The 15,803-nt window shown below is 47.7% G+C and overlaps 2 protein-coding genes across 3 annotated transcripts in view; one reads left to right on the plus strand and one right to left on the minus strand.

The window, feature by feature from the left end:
- Window positions 1-620: 620 nt before the first annotated feature.
- The window catches only part of LOC306773994 (von Willebrand factor D and EGF domain-containing protein), a 54,320-nt gene continuing 39,137 nt past the window's right edge, over window positions 621-15,803 (minus strand). Inside the window, exons 20-32 of one of the 2 annotated variants that reach the window (XM_079263958.1) lie at window positions 14,647-14,817; window positions 6,152-6,507; window positions 5,626-6,082; window positions 4,228-4,323; window positions 4,050-4,145; window positions 3,611-3,706; window positions 2,999-3,094; window positions 2,816-2,911; window positions 2,634-2,729; window positions 2,202-2,297; window positions 1,531-1,626; window positions 1,344-1,441; window positions 621-1,057 (exon numbers count right to left, since the gene is read on the minus strand). In XM_079263958.1, the coding sequence (XP_079120084.1) occupies window positions 1,037-1,057; window positions 1,344-1,441; window positions 1,531-1,626; window positions 2,202-2,297; window positions 2,634-2,729; window positions 2,816-2,911; window positions 2,999-3,094; window positions 3,611-3,706; window positions 4,050-4,145; window positions 4,228-4,323; window positions 5,626-6,082; window positions 6,152-6,507; window positions 14,647-14,817 (1,871 nt within the window). In that variant the 3' untranslated portion in view covers window positions 621-1,036. The remainder of the gene's footprint in view (window positions 1,058-1,343; window positions 1,442-1,530; window positions 1,627-2,201; window positions 2,298-2,633; window positions 2,730-2,815; window positions 2,912-2,998; window positions 3,095-3,610; window positions 3,707-4,049; window positions 4,146-4,227; window positions 4,324-5,625; window positions 6,083-6,151; window positions 6,508-14,646; window positions 14,818-15,803) is intronic. The other variant, XM_079263959.1, reaches the window with a different exon arrangement.
- On the plus strand, window positions 7,662-11,116 carry LOC306773995 (uncharacterized protein). The gene is made up of 9 exons (XM_079263960.1): window positions 7,662-7,724; window positions 8,068-8,163; window positions 8,680-8,775; window positions 8,863-8,958; window positions 9,045-9,140; window positions 9,477-9,572; window positions 10,148-10,243; window positions 10,333-10,430; window positions 10,717-11,116. Coding segments are annotated over exons 2-9 (600 nt in total). The 5' UTR covers window positions 7,662-7,724; window positions 8,068-8,162; the 3' UTR covers window positions 10,738-11,116.

A 15,803-nucleotide genomic window follows, 5' to 3' on the forward strand; every position in this document is an offset into this window, starting at 1 on the left:
TTCTGGCAACAACTGGCAGGCTGCCGGAATTCTGTAACGGTATGTGCTGAGCTAGCAGTGCACAGACTCTTGCGTTGACCGGACTCGACCGTAAGCAGGATGCCAGTCTGGCCCAAACTAGTTATCTTGCATCAATCCTGGAGCTGGTACGTAGAATCGACAACAACATGGAGAAGATGTCTGCTAGAATCGGTGGAAAGTGACCCCCCCATTCAGCTGTCTGGATCTGCCTGTCTGAGACCTGCTATGGACTCAAGGCCGAGGGCAAATTGTTTTCCTCGCCTGGAACCCAAACAACATCATATCTGGATTCGGCTTCCCAGCAGCCTTGGGCCGGGGCAATCCATCTTTCAGGTCCTGGTTCTGGTAAAAAAAAATCTTCAGTGTTTGCTGGTTTCTTTACAGAACTAGAAACAGAAACCAGTCCAGCATCCTGTTGGTCTGTTATCACTACCAGCAACAACCAGCCGGTGTTTTACCTTTAATAATGTTAAATTGTTCACTTTATTCCATAAAAATGTTCAGTTTCTGTCAAACCAACACAAAGACATGGATTCAATCAGACACGGTGGGGACCGTCCGCTAAAGGACTTTTATTTTCTCATAAACAGCCAGTAAAAAGATTACATGATATATACAACCACACATACCTGACAATAATAAACATGTAAATAAATAAATACTTCACTGATGGTTTACGTGCATTTTCAGGACTCGCTGGCTTTCCTCTGGTGGTCAAACAGTAGCTTCTAATGTCAGCTCCGATATCAAATCCAATATCAGCTCTGATATCAGAACCAATAACAGCTCAGATATCAGCTCCGACATGAGATCAAATATCAGCTTGAACATCAGATAGAGTTTAGTTCTGATATCTGCTCAGTTATCAAGATCAGATCAAATAACATCTCCAATATCAGATTCAGTATCCGATCCGATATCTGCTTTGATATCACATCTAATATCAGCTCCGTCATCAGCTCGCTTGTTTCCGTGTTTTCAGTTGACGCCTGGCATCAGAAACTACCGCTGGACGTCAGCCTCGAGCGACCGGCAGCTGGAACATCAAGAGAGAGATTTTAGCTTCATCTAAAGAAAATTTTTTAATTAATTTTAAGAATTTGGTTTAAATTTTGATCTAGTCTGTCATGTGATGGACGGGTCACCTGTCCAGTGACGGGTCACCTGTCAGGTGTCCTGTCCAGGTGAGCCGTCTGTCCTGCTACCTACTAGCTGCTATGTGGACATTTACAAGCCTCCTGATGGATCCCTGTGTCTGGTCTTTACCAGTTTGAGCCCAGCTGATTACAACTGGTGTCTTTCTGTGTGCTGGGACGTCTTACCCTCGTGGAGCACAGCGAGCCGGAGTATCCGGTCCGACAGGAGCAGACGTTTGGCCGAACGCAGCGACCGCCATGCAGACACTTCTGTTCACAGACAGCTACAACAAACCAGATAAATATAGACCAGCTGAGAGACCAGAACCTGTTCCTCTGCAGACCTGAACCGTCACGCTGCAGAGATACTTACGGATCTGACACAGCATGCCCTGCCATCCCCGGCTACAGAGGCAGGAGTTCGGACCAACACATTCGCCTCCGTTCAGACACTTCTGGAGACAGCTGGCTGGAGGACACAACCATACCTCCGTTACAATCATCGTCACGCAGGGGACGGAATGTAGCAGCCCGGCAGGAATCCTGTTTACTGTGTTCTGCACTCTTTATTCACCACTGCAGATGTATCTTACTACTCTGCAAGCTCCTCTTAAATGAATCTTTTCTTTATATTTAACATATTTATGGCGTTCGTGGACGACAAAGTACGGTTTTCAATATGAAGAGAAACCGGTTTCCTTACCGAGGATCCTGACTGACCTGTCTGTTCAACACAAGTTTACTTATTTTCTGTTTTTACCAAAATATTTTCCACAAACTGTTTTATAATCAGGAAGAGCTTAAAGTGCAGACTCAGGTTTAAACTCAGGGCGGTCTGGGACTCCAGATGATCTTTAACCTTGGAAGGAATGGGACTCATGGTGGTCTAGAACTCGGGGAGGTCTGGGACTCGGGAGGAGAACCAGCGTTTGTTGGCGTTCCCGGTTCCAGACTTCGGGACATTTCTGTGTTTCTGTTGCTGCTGGAGCGACCGGTTCAGAGACTTCAGGACTGGATCCACTCCAGCAGAATCTCTCCTCTTACGTTTGTCGCATCGCTTTCCTCGCCAGCCGGACGGACAGTCACACACATGTGGACCAACACACCTGCCGCCGTTCACACACCTGGGCTCACACACACCTGGACAAGAAACAGGCAGAACAACGGGTTTAATCTTCTCCATCGTGGGAAAAAACAGAAGTTCTTCAGGATGATCGTTTCATCTGAACGGACCAGAAACCGGTCCTGTCTGGTACCGGCTGGACGTGGAATGAACAGGAGGAATAAACGAGTTGATGAAAGGAAGCAGAGGAAGAAGAGAGGAATCAGAGTAAAGAATCATGATGTGGCAACAGAACAAACAGGTTGAGTTAAAATCACCTAAAAGGGTAAAAATGATCCCAGAAGGACCAGAGAGGAGAAGAAAGTAAAACATGCAGAGGACATCACAAAGACGTTGAGAGGAGAAGGACTGACTTTTCTCACAGCGTCTTCCCGCGAATCCCTGCAGACACGAGCACACGTTGTTCCTCATGCACACGCCGCCGTTTTTACACGGCAGGCTGCAGACGGCTGGAGGAGGAAGACCATGGAAGCGTGAGACGTTGGGAAGCTGAAGATTTAAGCTTTGTGTTTTAGACGGAGTCCTGCTGGTTTACCGTTCTGACACCCAGCTCCATAGAAACCAGGAGGACACTGGCAGGTGTTCGGCCGGACGCACATCCCTCCGTTCAGACAGATGGGGGCGCAGAGAGCTGCATGGAGACGGAGACAGGCGAAGACAGGTCGGCATCTTCATCTCCACCTACAGACACCTGATGTTGGTGTGAATAAAAACCCACCGGTCTCACAGGACGGTCCAGTCCATCCCGGCGGGCACAAACACTCATCTGGAGACACACACTGACCTCCGTTGTTGCAGTGACGGCGACACACCACTGTTATCGGCACAAAGAAGCATTTCTGATGAAATCTGCATCATCTGAAGAACAACTACGTCCAGAACTCCTTTTAATACGTAAACGCTTCTGGTTCTTGTTCTGAAAGAACTCAGTCCAATAGAACGTCCCGATACACTGACTGGAAACCAGTGGAAGTCTCTGGTCCAGTTCTGAACTGGTCTGAATCCCGTGACAGTGACGCCGTGCAAAGCTTGTTACGTCCTCCACCAGAAGCCAGAACTTTGTTCTGGCTTCTGGTGGAACACGGAACAAGTTTTACGCCAGCCTGATGCCAGGAAAGATGGAGGGTTTCTGGGGTCCTAACGCGTGTCTGCGCTCCGAGGGGCCGCCCTCTTCAGAAACCAGACATTGTGGCTCTGCAGGAGCGGATCCGTGTCTAATGGGGTCATGTGACAAATGTATTCTTAAAAATAAATTGACAAAAAATAAAAAATAAATGAACAACAACAAAAACAGAACCTAGTAAATATGAATAGATATTTTTTAACTTACTGGTCTCACATCTGGGACCAACAAACCCGTAAAGACAGGAACAGGTCTGCAGACCCACACAGGTACCTCCGTTTTCACACGGTAACCTGCACAGAGCTGATCAGTTTCACTCATCAATGTTAGTGTTCCATTTATAAATGATCAATTAAATCTGAAAAATAAGTTAATGGAAACACATAAGTGCCACAAAGTTAATAAAATATGTAGATGAAACAGTAAAAATAATGATGGAAACAAATGAGGAAATGCAGAAACATATCTGGATAAATAAAGACAAAAGAATTATAATAAAAAGACAAAACTATTTTTCCACATTTATTTAAATATTTAAATATATGTATTTATTACTCTTTATAAGTTCAGGAGAAACTAAGGTTTATTATAAAAGATAAAATGCATTTAATCATTAATCAATACTGGAAATATTGAAGAGTCTAACCTTCCTGACAGTCGTCTCCATGGAAACCTGCGGGACATTGGCAAACATCCGGAGCGATGCAAACGCCCTCATTCACGCACTCCGGATCACAAATTACTAATAAAATATGAGAGCAGAAACGTTCACAGCAGAAGCCGCGAAAAAGTTGAAATTAAGATTTTAGCCGTTCTTTTCTCACCTGACTGACAGTTTGGACCCGTGTAGCCGGGTTTGCAGCGGCACGTGTTGGGCGCAGCGCACACCATGTTTCTACCGCAAGCATGTCTGCAAACGGCTTCACACAGACGGGGGAGGGAGGAGAGGCATTAAGATGCAAATACTCTTTACTGTTGATAGAATAACGTAACGTCTGTTTCCAATAAAGATGTAAAACAAACCTGCAGGGCTCCTGCTAGCTACTTTCATCTACCTGCTTTCATCTACCCGCTAGCTGCTTTCATCTACCCGCTAGCTGCTTTCATCTACCCGCTAGTGGCTTTCATTTACCCGCTGACTGCTTTCATCTACCCGCTAGTGGCTTTCATCTACCCGCTAGTGGCTTTCATCTACCCGCTAGCGGCTTTCATCTACCCGCTGACTGCTTTCATCTACCCGCTGACTGCTTTCATCTACCCGCTAGTGGCTTTCATCTACCCGCTAGTGGCTTTCATCTACCCGCTAGCGGCTTTCATTTACCTGCTAGCTGCTTTCATTTACCCGCTAGCGGCTTTCATTTACCCGCTGACTGCTTTCATTTACCCGCTAGCGGCTTTCATCTACCCGCTAGCGGCTTTCATCTACCCGCTAGCGGCTTTCATTTACCCGCTAGCGGCTTTCATTTACCCGCTGACTGCTTTCATCTACCCGCTGACTGCTTTCATCTACCCGCTGACTGCTTTCATCTACCCGCTGACTGCTTTCATTTACCTGCTAGCGGCTTTCATTTACCCGCTAGCGGCTTTCATTTACCCGCTGACGGCTTTCATTTACCCGCTGACTGCTTTCATCTACCCGCTAGCGGCTTTCATCTACCCGCTAGCGGCTTTCATCTACCCGCTAGCGGCTTTCATCTACCCGCTAGCGGCTTTCATCTACCCGCTGACTGCTTTCATCTACCCGCTGACTGCTTTCATCTACCCGCTAGTGGCTTTCATCTACCCGCTAGCTGCTTTCATTTACCCGCTAGTGGCTTTCATCTACCCGCTAGTGGCTTTCATCTACCCGCTGACTGCTTTCATCTACCCGCTAGCGGCTTTCATTTACCCGCTGACTGCTTTCATCTACCCGCTAGTGGCTTTCATCTACCCGCTGACTGCTTTCATCTACCCGCTAGCGGCTTTCATTTACCCGCTGACTGCTTTCATCTACCCGCTAGCTGCTTTCATCTACCCGCTAGCTGCTTTCATTTACCCGCTGACGGCTTTCATCTACCCGCTGACGGCTTTCATTTACCCGCTAGCGGCTTTCATTTACCCGCTAGCGGCTTTCATTTACCCGCTAGCGGCTTTCATTTACCCGCTAGCGGCTTTCATCTACCCGCTAGCGGCTTTCATCGCCCCTTCTGTTCAGCTCGGATCCAGAACCAGACCAGATTTACCTCGACAGGTGCGTTCATCCCCCGTGTAGCCCACAGGACACCTCCCACAGCGGAAGCTGCCGTCCACGGCCGGCTCACAAGGGACTCCAGGAAAACATGGCTGCTCTGCACACGCCGTCAGAAGCCTGTGAGCTGTTGCGGTGGTCCTGAACCCCTCCTGGACCGGGGCGGGTCCTTGTGGGGATAGGTGGAGAGTCTTTCCTGGAGTTGTTCTGGTCAGCAGCGGTACCAGAGTGTCCCGTCTAGGTTCAGCATCGTCTCCGTCTGCAGAGAAGTCGGACTCGGACAGCGAGAAGGAGACCGCGGTGAGAGCTGCGGTGAGAGGAAGGACGGGCCTGGGAGGGGTCCGCGGTTTGGCCTGGGTGGTTGCCACATGGTTCAGCTGGACTTTCTGTTTGGACTGATAGGACGGAGGTACCTGTAGGGGTTCAGCGCTAGGCGGCGCTGCATCGGACATCTGGACATGAAGCGGGAACGTTACTGGAGTCCTGATGGGGCAGCTCAGCAGTACAGAAACTGGACTTACCTTGGAGATCAGGATGCGAGATCCAGCGTTCATCCTGGTATCCAATCTGGAGCCAGCACCTGTACGAGTGTTGGACTCGATGTGGAGGACAGCGACCAACATTCCTGGCCCGTCCCTGGAAGCAGTAACCGCCTCCCTCCTCCCGGTCCCACCTCCTCTCTCTGAGGCTGGATCACGGTGCGAGGAGCCGTCCCGGTGCGAGGGGCCGTCCCGGTGCGGTCTCCTGACAAACGAGGACAGGTGATCGACCCCAAGTCTGCTGGGGAGGCTGGGCAGGTGGAGCATGGACGCTTTGCTTTTATAGGAACGTCTGCTGGACTTTCCATATGTCTGCTGCAGAGGGAGGTGATTGGATGCTGGAGGAAAAACAAGTCAGATCAGCTGTTTTAGGTCTCGTTTGTTTCCTCTGCAGTCAGCACCAAGTAGGGCTGTGCGATTAATCGGATTTTAATCTCAATTACGATATTTTCAGCGATTATAAAAATAAAAGGGTGTGATTATTTTTCTCTCTGCAGTTTCCTCTCCTGCTGTCTTCAGCTGCTAATCGAGCGTCTCTGGCGTTGCAGCGCTGTGCTGTAAACTCCTCCCACAGCCGCTTTGCTTTCATTCAGACACTGTTGCCAACTTGGCGACTTTCTCGCGAAAGCTGGCGACTTTTTTTGTTAAAATCAAATCAAAGATACTTTATTCATCTCCGAGGGGAAATTCAGAGTTCAAGCCAGCTCGTCCAAGGTCAGACATACAGACGTAACATTAATGACAAAAGAGTAATACAGAACCAAGCTTAAGCTTAGGCCGTGCAGCCAGTTTACTGGCACTGCCTTACAAGATAAGAACAGAGATACATTTGGATCATAGGGGGGGGGGGGTCGAGAAAAAAAAGGTCATGTAACTCCGAACATACAGAGAAAAAAACCTCATACACTGAAGCACAAACTAAACCAAGACACACAAAGTCCAGAGAGGCAGTGAGTCATGTGGGAGGGGACCGGGGGCGGATGAGGAGGGGGGACAGAGCGTCTATGAACATCTCTACTTCCGTTCTCAGGGGGGGGTTGCGCCGACCAAAGGCCGCTGGGAAGCCAAATCCAGATATGATGTTGTTTGGGTTCCAGGCGAGGAAAACAATTGGCCCTCGGCCTTGAGTCCATAGCAGGTCTCAGGCAGGCAGCTCCAAACAGCCGGGGGGTCAATTTCCACCGATTCTAGCAGACATCTTCTCCATGTTGTTGTCGATTCTACGTACCAGCTCCAGGATCAATGCAAGATAACTCTCCTCCCTCCCCCGTCTGTGTGAAGCCGTTTGCAGACATGCTTGCGGTAGAAACATGGTGTGCGCTGCGCCCAACACGTGCCGCTGCAAACCCGGCTACACGGGTCCAAACTGTCAGTCAGGTGAGAAAAGAACGGCTAAAATCTTAATTTCAACTTTTTCGCGGCTTCTGCTGTGAACGTTTCTGTTCTCATATTTTATTAGTAATTTGTGATCCGGAGTGCGTGAATGGGGGCGTTTGCATCGCTCCGGATGTTTGCCAATGTCCCGCAGGTTTCCATGGAGACGACTGTCAGGAAGGTTAGACTCTTCAATATTTCCAGTATTGATTAATGATTAAATGCATTTTATCTTTTATAATAAACCTTAGTTTCTCCTGAACTTATAAAGAGTAATAAATACATATATTTAAATATTTAAATAAATGTGGAAAAATAGTTTTGTCTTTTTATTATAATTCTTTTGTCTTTATTTATCCAGATATGTTTCTGCATTTCCTCATTTGTTTCCATCATTATTTTTACTGTTTCATCTACATATTTTATTAACTTTGTGGCACTTATGTGTTTCCATTAACTTATTTTTCAGATTTAATTGATCATTTATAAATGGAACACTAACATTGATGAGTGAAACTGATCAGCTCTGTGCAGGTTACCGTGTGAAAACGGAGGTACCTGTGTGGGTCTGCAGACCTGTTCCTGTCTTTACGGGTTTGTTGGTCCCAGATGTGAGACCAGTAAGTTAAAAAATATCTATTCATATTTACTAGGTTCTGTTTTTGTTGTTGTTCATTTATTTTTTATTTTTTGTCAATTTATTTTTAAGAATACATTTGTCACATGACCCCATTAGACACGGATCCGCTCCTGCAGAGCCACAATGTCTGGTTTCTGAAGAGGGCGGCCCCTCGGAGCGCAGACACGCGTTAGGACCCCAGAAACCCTCCATCTTTCCTGGCATCAGGCTGGCGTAAAACTTGTTCCGTGTTCCACCAGAAGCCAGAACAAAGTTCTGGCTTCTGGTGGAGGACGTAACAAGCTTTGCACGGCGTCACTGTCACGGGATTAAGACCAGTTCAGAACTGGACCAGAGACTTCCACTGGTTTCCAGTCAGTGTATCGGGACGTTCTATTGGACTGAGTTCTTTCAGAACAAGAACCAGAAGCGTTTACGTATTAAAAGGAGTTCTGGACGTAGTTGTTCTTCAGATGATGCAGATTTCATCAGAAATGCTTCTTTGTGCCGATAACAGTGGTGTGTCGCCGTCACTGCAACAACGGAGGTCAGTGTGTGTCTCCAGATGAGTGTTTGTGCCCGCCGGGATGGACTGGACCGTCCTGTGAGACCGGTGGGTTTTTATTCACACCAACATCAGGTGTCTGTAGGTGGAGATGAAGATGCCGACCTGTCTTCGCCTGTCTCCGTCTCCATGCAGCTCTCTGCGCCCCCATCTGTCTGAACGGAGGGATGTGCGTCCGGCCGAACACCTGCCAGTGTCCTCCTGGTTTCTATGGAGCTGGGTGTCAGAACGGTAAACCAGCAGGACTCCGTCTAAAACACAAAGCTTAAATCTTCAGCTTCCCAACGTCTCACGCTTCCATGGTCTTCCTCCTCCAGCCGTCTGCAGCCTGCCGTGTAAAAACGGCGGCGTGTGCATGAGGAACAACGTGTGCTCGTGTCTGCAGGGATTCGCGGGAAGACGCTGTGAGAAAAGTCAGTCCTTCTCCTCTCAACGTCTTTGTGATGTCCTCTGCATGTTTTACTTTCTTCTCCTCTCTGGTCCTTCTGGGATCATTTTTACCCTTTTAGGTGATTTTAACTCAACCTGTTTGTTCTGTTGCCACATCATGATTCTTTACTCTGATTCCTCTCTTCTTCCTCTGCTTCCTTTCATCAACTCGTTTATTCCTCCTGTTCATTCCACGTCCAGCCGGTACCAGACAGGACCGGTTTCTGGTCCGTTCAGATGAAACGATCATCCTGAAGAACTTCTGTTTTTTCCCACGATGGAGAAGATTAAACCCGTTGTTCTGCCTGTTTCTTGTCCAGGTGTGTGTGAGCCCAGGTGTGTGAACGGCGGCAGGTGTGTTGGTCCACATGTGTGTGACTGTCCGTCCGGCTGGCGAGGAAAGCGATGCGACAAACGTAAGAGGAGAGATTCTGCTGGAGTGGATCCAGTCCTGAAGTCTCTGAACCGGTCGCTCCAGCAGCAACAGAAACACAGAAATGTCCCGAAGTCTGGAACCGGGAACGCCAACAAACGCTGGTTCTCCTCCCGAGTCCCAGACCTCCCCGAGTTCTAGACCACCATGAGTCCCATTCCTTCCAAGGTTAAAGATCATCTGGAGTCCCAGACCGCCCTGAGTTTAAACCTGAGTCTGCACTTTAAGCTCTTCCTGATTATAAAACAGTTTGTGGAAAATATTTTGGTAAAAACAGAAAATAAGTAAACTTGTGTTGAACAGACAGGTCAGTCAGGATCCTCGGTAAGGAAACCGGTTTCTCTTCATATTGAAAACCGTACTTTGTCGTCCACGAACGCCATAAATATGTTAAATATAAAGAAAAGATTCATTTAAGAGGAGCTTGCAGAGTAGTAAGATACATCTGCAGTGGTGAATAAAGAGTGCAGAACACAGTAAACAGGATTCCTGCCGGGCTGCTACATTCCGTCCCCTGCGTGACGATGATTGTAACGGAGGTATGGTTGTGTCCTCCAGCCAGCTGTCTCCAGAAGTGTCTGAACGGAGGCGAATGTGTTGGTCCGAACTCCTGCCTCTGTAGCCGGGGATGGCAGGGCATGCTGTGTCAGATCCGTAAGTATCTCTGCAGCGTGACGGTTCAGGTCTGCAGAGGAACAGGTTCTGGTCTCTCAGCTGGTCTATATTTATCTGGTTTGTTGCAGCTGTCTGTGAACAGAAGTGTCTGCATGGCGGTCGCTGCGTTCGGCCAAACGTCTGCTCCTGTCGGACCGGATACTCCGGCTCGCTGTGCTCCACGAGGGTAAGACGTCCCAGCACACAGAAAGACACCAGTTGTAATCAGCTGGGCTCAAACTGGTAAAGACCAGACACAGGGATCCATCAGGAGGCTTGTAAATGTCCACATAGCAGCTAGTAGGTAGCAGGACAGACGGCTCACCTGGACAGGACACCTGACAGGTGACCCGTCACTGGACAGGTGACCCGTCCATCACATGACAGACTAGATCAAAATTTAAACCAAATTCTTAAAATTAATTTAAAAATTTTCTTTAGATGAAGCTAAAATCTCTCTCTTGATGTTCCAGCTGCCGGTCGCTCGAGGCTGACGTCCAGCGGTAGTTTCTGATGCCAGGCGTCAACTGAAAACACGGAAACAAGCGAGCTGATGACGGAGCTGATATTAGATGTGATATCAAAGCAGATATCGGATCGGATACTGAATCTGATATTGGAGATGTTATTTGATCTGATCTTGATAACTGAGCAGATATCAGAACTAAACTCTATCTGATGTTCAAGCTGATATTTGATCTCATGTCGGAGCTGATATCTGAGCTGTTATTGGTTCTGATATCAGAGCTGATATTGGATTTGATATCGGAGCTGACATTAGAAGCTACTGTTTGACCACCAGAGGAAAGCCAGCGAGTCCTGAAAATGCACGTAAACCATCAGTGAAGTATTTATTTATTTACATGTTTATTATTGTCAGGTATGTGTGGTTGTATATATCATGTAATCTTTTTACTGGCTGTTTATGAGAAAATAAGTCCTTTAGCGGACGGTCCCCACCGTGTCTGATTGAATCCATGTCTTTGTGTTGGTTTGACAGAAACTGAACATTTTTATGGAATAAAGTGAACAATTTAACATTATTAAAGGTAAAACACCGGCTGGTTGTTGCTGGTAGTGATAACAGACCAACAGGATGCTGGACTGGTTTCTGTTTCTAGTTCTGTAAAGAAACCAGCAAACACTGAAGATTTTTTTTTACCAGAACCAGGACCTGAAAGATGGATTGCCCCGGCCCAAGGCTGCTGGGAAGCCGAATCCAGATATGATGTTGTTTGGGTTCCAGGCGAGGAAAACAATTTGCCCTCGGCCTTGAGTCCATAGCAGGTCTCAGACAGGCAGATCCAGACAGCTGAATGGGGGGGTCACTTTCCACCGATTCTAGCAGACATCTTCTCCATGTTGTTGTCGATTCTACGTACCAGCTCCAGGATTGATGCAAGATAACTAGTTTGGGCCAGACTGGCATCCTGCTTACGGTCGAGTCCGGTCAACGCAAGAGTCTGTGCACTGCTAGCTCAGCACATACCGTTACAGAATTCCGGCAGCCTGCCAGTTGTTGCCAGAATCTCACGGGTTTTCAGGTAGATCAGAACTCCACCAGCACCAATCAGCAGAATCCCAATAATCCGAAGATGTAGACATCCTCCACGTCCTCAGAGGACAGAACTGCCAGACACATCAGTCTCCACCTGGCCCATGAGTCCTGAACGTATCCAGCCGGAAGTGTCCCCTCAGGACATGTGGCCTCCCCTCTGCTCGATCTTCGGGTTGAGAAAATTTGATCAATTGCGTTGAGAGACCAGCCGCCGATCAGATCCATGATATAGCTTGAGTAGAAGTAAAGAGATGTAAAAAGAGGCTTAGAGTCAGACAGGACAAAGTCGCAGGCCAGAATGGGAGGGAGGGGGAGGAAACAGGAGCAGAAGAAAAGCATCCGCCTTCGCTGAGAGCAGGAATGGGAAGCGACTAGCGATAAATCTAGCAGCTTTTACTGGAGTTATTGGAGACTTTTCTGGTGTTTTGGCGACTGACTTGAAGGCACATATTGTTCTGCAGTTACTGTAAGGAAGCAGCAGCGGGAGCCTCTCCCGTCCTAAAGCACTCCCAGGCGGCCAGTCTCAGTCGGCTCCGGCTGCAGGTCAATGTAGAATAACTGCAGTAGGTTGTGGAAGTTCACCTAAACATAGTTTATACCATTGTCAGTGACAACTGGCTGCATTATTTTCCTATACATAGTTCGGCCAGTTAATATCCCTCCGTTACGGGGCGTTACCATAGCAACGCGTTAACCAGCTGGTTCAGATCAGCCGTCTTTTAACAGGTGAACGAGAGAAACACGCTGCAGCCTGACAGCGGTTGTTTGGCATAAAACGTACATCCAGGCCAACGTAAAATAGTTCCTATATAAGCAGTAAAAGCAGATTAAACAACTCTGAACCGTCCATTAGACGGTTATAATGTACGACACGGAGTCTAGAACACCACGACGCGCAGCGTTGTTTATAAATACTGGATAATTGTGTTAAATAATCAAGATCTCAGTTTCAGTCAAAATAATTGTGATTATATTTTTTGTCATAATCGAGCAGACCTAGCTCTAAGGAACGATCGGATTTCTCCGCAGCATGTCTCGTGCTCCAGTTAAAACAATGCTTCATGTAGAAATAGTGTGAAAAGCTGTTGTTCTGATTTCATTCATTCATGTTCCTAACTGCTCAGTGTAATTCAGGTCGCAAGGAGGCTGGAGCCTATCGGAGAGAGGCAGGTACACCTGGACACACCAGTCCATCGCAGTGTGTCCCAATTAATCCACCCAGAACCCGGCATTCGCTGCGTTTGCATTTCCAACAACCTACACAAGAAAAAACTGAAAAATACGTGAAGAAGTAGATCACTAAAGAGTCATGGAAAGACTTCCCACATTTACGCATCACCGGGCGAGAGGTCATGTGACCAGCCCATGTCAGGTGAAGGTGGCTGTGTGTGTGTGTGTGTGTGTGTGTGCGTGCGCGCGCGTGTGTGCGGACACGGACATGGAGGAGACGGAAATCTTTCTACAAACACTTAAAGAGAAAATATAATCCTTCATAGCAAACAGCAGTGAAATGCAGACTTTCACAGGGAAGACAAATGAGGGAGAAACTGTGGAGAACGGTCCACAGGAAGTGGAAAAGCCTGGAACGCCACCAGGACGCCAGCCTGTGTGCTGAACACCATTCAGCTGAAACTCCTGCTCATCGCCCAGGTTTTATCATCTCTTCACTGGCTGCCCGTGCACTTTAGGATTCATTTTAAATGTCTGAATGGTGCTGCCCCGCGGTACCTCTCTGGGCTCCTCCATCCCTACACACCCTGTCGGTCTCTCAAGTCAGCTGACCAGCTACTTCTGTCAGTACCGAGGAGGAAACAGAAGCTCAGAGCGGACCGGGCCTTTGCAGTGGCAGCACCTAAACTGTGGAATGAGCTTCCTCTATACGTCAGACAGGCCTCCACTATATCTGCTGTTAAATCTGGACTGAAGACACGTTTAAGCTGGCTTTCCGCACAATAAGTAGACTTTTTATTTTGATTGCTTTTATTTTTGTATTTGATTGTTTTTAAATGTCTGAATTTTTTTTTTTAAGTTGTCCTGATGTATGTTATTTATTCTGTTTCTTTTTAACCCCCAACAATGTGGCACTTTGGTCAACATTGTTGTTTTTTAAAGTGCCTTATAAATAAAGTTGTATTGTATCACAGACACACTTTGTCCAAAGATCAGAAATGTTGCTTTTATTTGTGGAAAAGCAGCTGATGATGCAGGGAAACAACCTCCATGGAGACAACAAACCCTGGACGCATCTGGGGAGCGATAAAACTGTGAACTTCCAGACGAAGCGGAAGTTTTTCCACATCACTCAGCTTTACTGCTTCCTGCTTCCAGACAGCCTCTAACCACAGACTGCCGCGGCAAAGGACGGCCCGTAGCCGCAGACTGCCGCGGCAAAGGACGGCCCGTAGCCGCAGACTGCCGCGGCAAAGGACGGCCCGTAGCCGCAGACTGCCGCGGCAAAGGACGGCCCGTAGCCGCAGACTGCCGCGGCAAAGGACGGCCCGTAGCCGCAGACTGCCGCGGCAAAGGACGGCCCGTAGCCGCAGACTGCCGCGGCAAAGGACGGCCCGTAGCCGCAGACTGCCGCGGCAAAGGACGGCCCGTAGCCGCAGACTGCCGCGGCAAAGGACATTCCTCCCGTCATATTAATCCCCAGTCTGGAGTGACTGGTTTAAGCACAGCCTGCTTTCAGCAAAGTAACGAAGGACTTTTCTTGAAAACAATATGCCAATAAAAACTCTGATAATTAAACAAAGAATTTTTCAATAAAAGTTCATTAAAATCTTTTGTGGTGCAAATAAAAGCTGAAGCCGAACATGTTTCTCAGACTGAAGCTACAATCCTGTACCTTCCTTCTTGGACTTGGTGCAGATGCGACCGTTGCCGTGGAGTCCCGGAGGGCATCGGCCGCAGACGTAGCCGACATGCGGCGGCCTGCGGTTGATGCACTGGACTCCAGGGAAGCAGGGCCGGCTGGCACAGGTAGCCGACACGTTACCGGCCGGAGGGGAAGCCGATCCTGAGGAGAATATCACATGGTTCAGTTTAGCTCTCCTGTTTTCCATCACTTCCCAAATTAGAAGTTAAAATAAACCCTTAAACGTCCAGTAAAACAGACATGTTGCTTTGTCTGGTCGGCCTGTTTTCTAATCTAAACCATCTCAATCTTTCTACCTCCAGTCAGCGTGCAGACACATGTAGACGTGATGTTTCCGTGGAAACGTGATGTTTCAGCCTCAGCTGTCAGATTCTGAGGTTAAAATGATGTAAAATGAATGTTAGATAAAGCAGCATAAAGAGCAACCAGAAGTTTGTAGAAATAACACACACAGATCAGCAGCGACCTTTTCTCATCTGACACACACACACAGTTTCCATGTTTACAGAATATTCTGACAGTGAGAGAAAAGTTTTTGTTAAGACAAACATTGTGGATTTACTGCCATGAGCTGCTGCTGTCCAGGTTTTAGATGTTTCCTTGCTGCGATACATGAAAACGTTTCTCCAAAAGCTTGAGGCTGCTGCAGAACAGGACAACAAGCTGCTAGAGAACCTCTTCATCTGGATCAGGTGTGATGCAGCAGGGAAACATCCAAACCACGCAGGACATCCAGAGGCTGGAAAACTCTGTGGATCAGCTAAAGACTCAGATGTCCATCACACAGCTGGTCCTGATGGAGGAAGACGTAGACGTCGGTGGAGCTGATGGAGGTTTAAGGCATCTGAAAGAATATTCATGTTTCTGAGATGATTTTAAAACCTGCAACATTTTCTGTATTTAGTCCTCAAACATGTCTGACTTGTTTAAAAGGAACAGACAGACGGACAGACTTCTAAACCTGTAAAACGATCACATGGAGGGAATAAGACAAAGTGGAGGAGGTGCAGGGGGAAGATTTGGCTCCCTTGCTGCTGTTCTGCTATTTCCGGATGTTTCTGCTGAAGTATTCCCAGCAGTGATTTCTGGATTTGGGATCGGTCTGGACCTGGATGTGTTCAGGTGTC

This window comes from Telmatherina bonti (genome assembly GCF_933228915.1).
Source record: "Telmatherina bonti genome assembly, chromosome: 24".
Lineage (NCBI taxonomy): Eukaryota > Metazoa > Chordata > Actinopteri > Atheriniformes > Telmatherinidae > Telmatherina > Telmatherina bonti.

Bases quoted from the DNA above. Each gene is read 5' to 3' on its own strand.
- LOC306773995 (XM_079263960.1), top strand. The intron at 8,776-8,862 runs GTGGGTTTTTAT...GTCTCCATGCAG, and splicing joins TGGACCGTCCTGTGAGACCG to CTCTCTGCGCCCCCATCTGT. The intron at 9,573-10,147 runs GTAAGAGGAGAG...TGTGTCCTCCAG, and splicing joins AGGAAAGCGATGCGACAAAC to CCAGCTGTCTCCAGAAGTGT.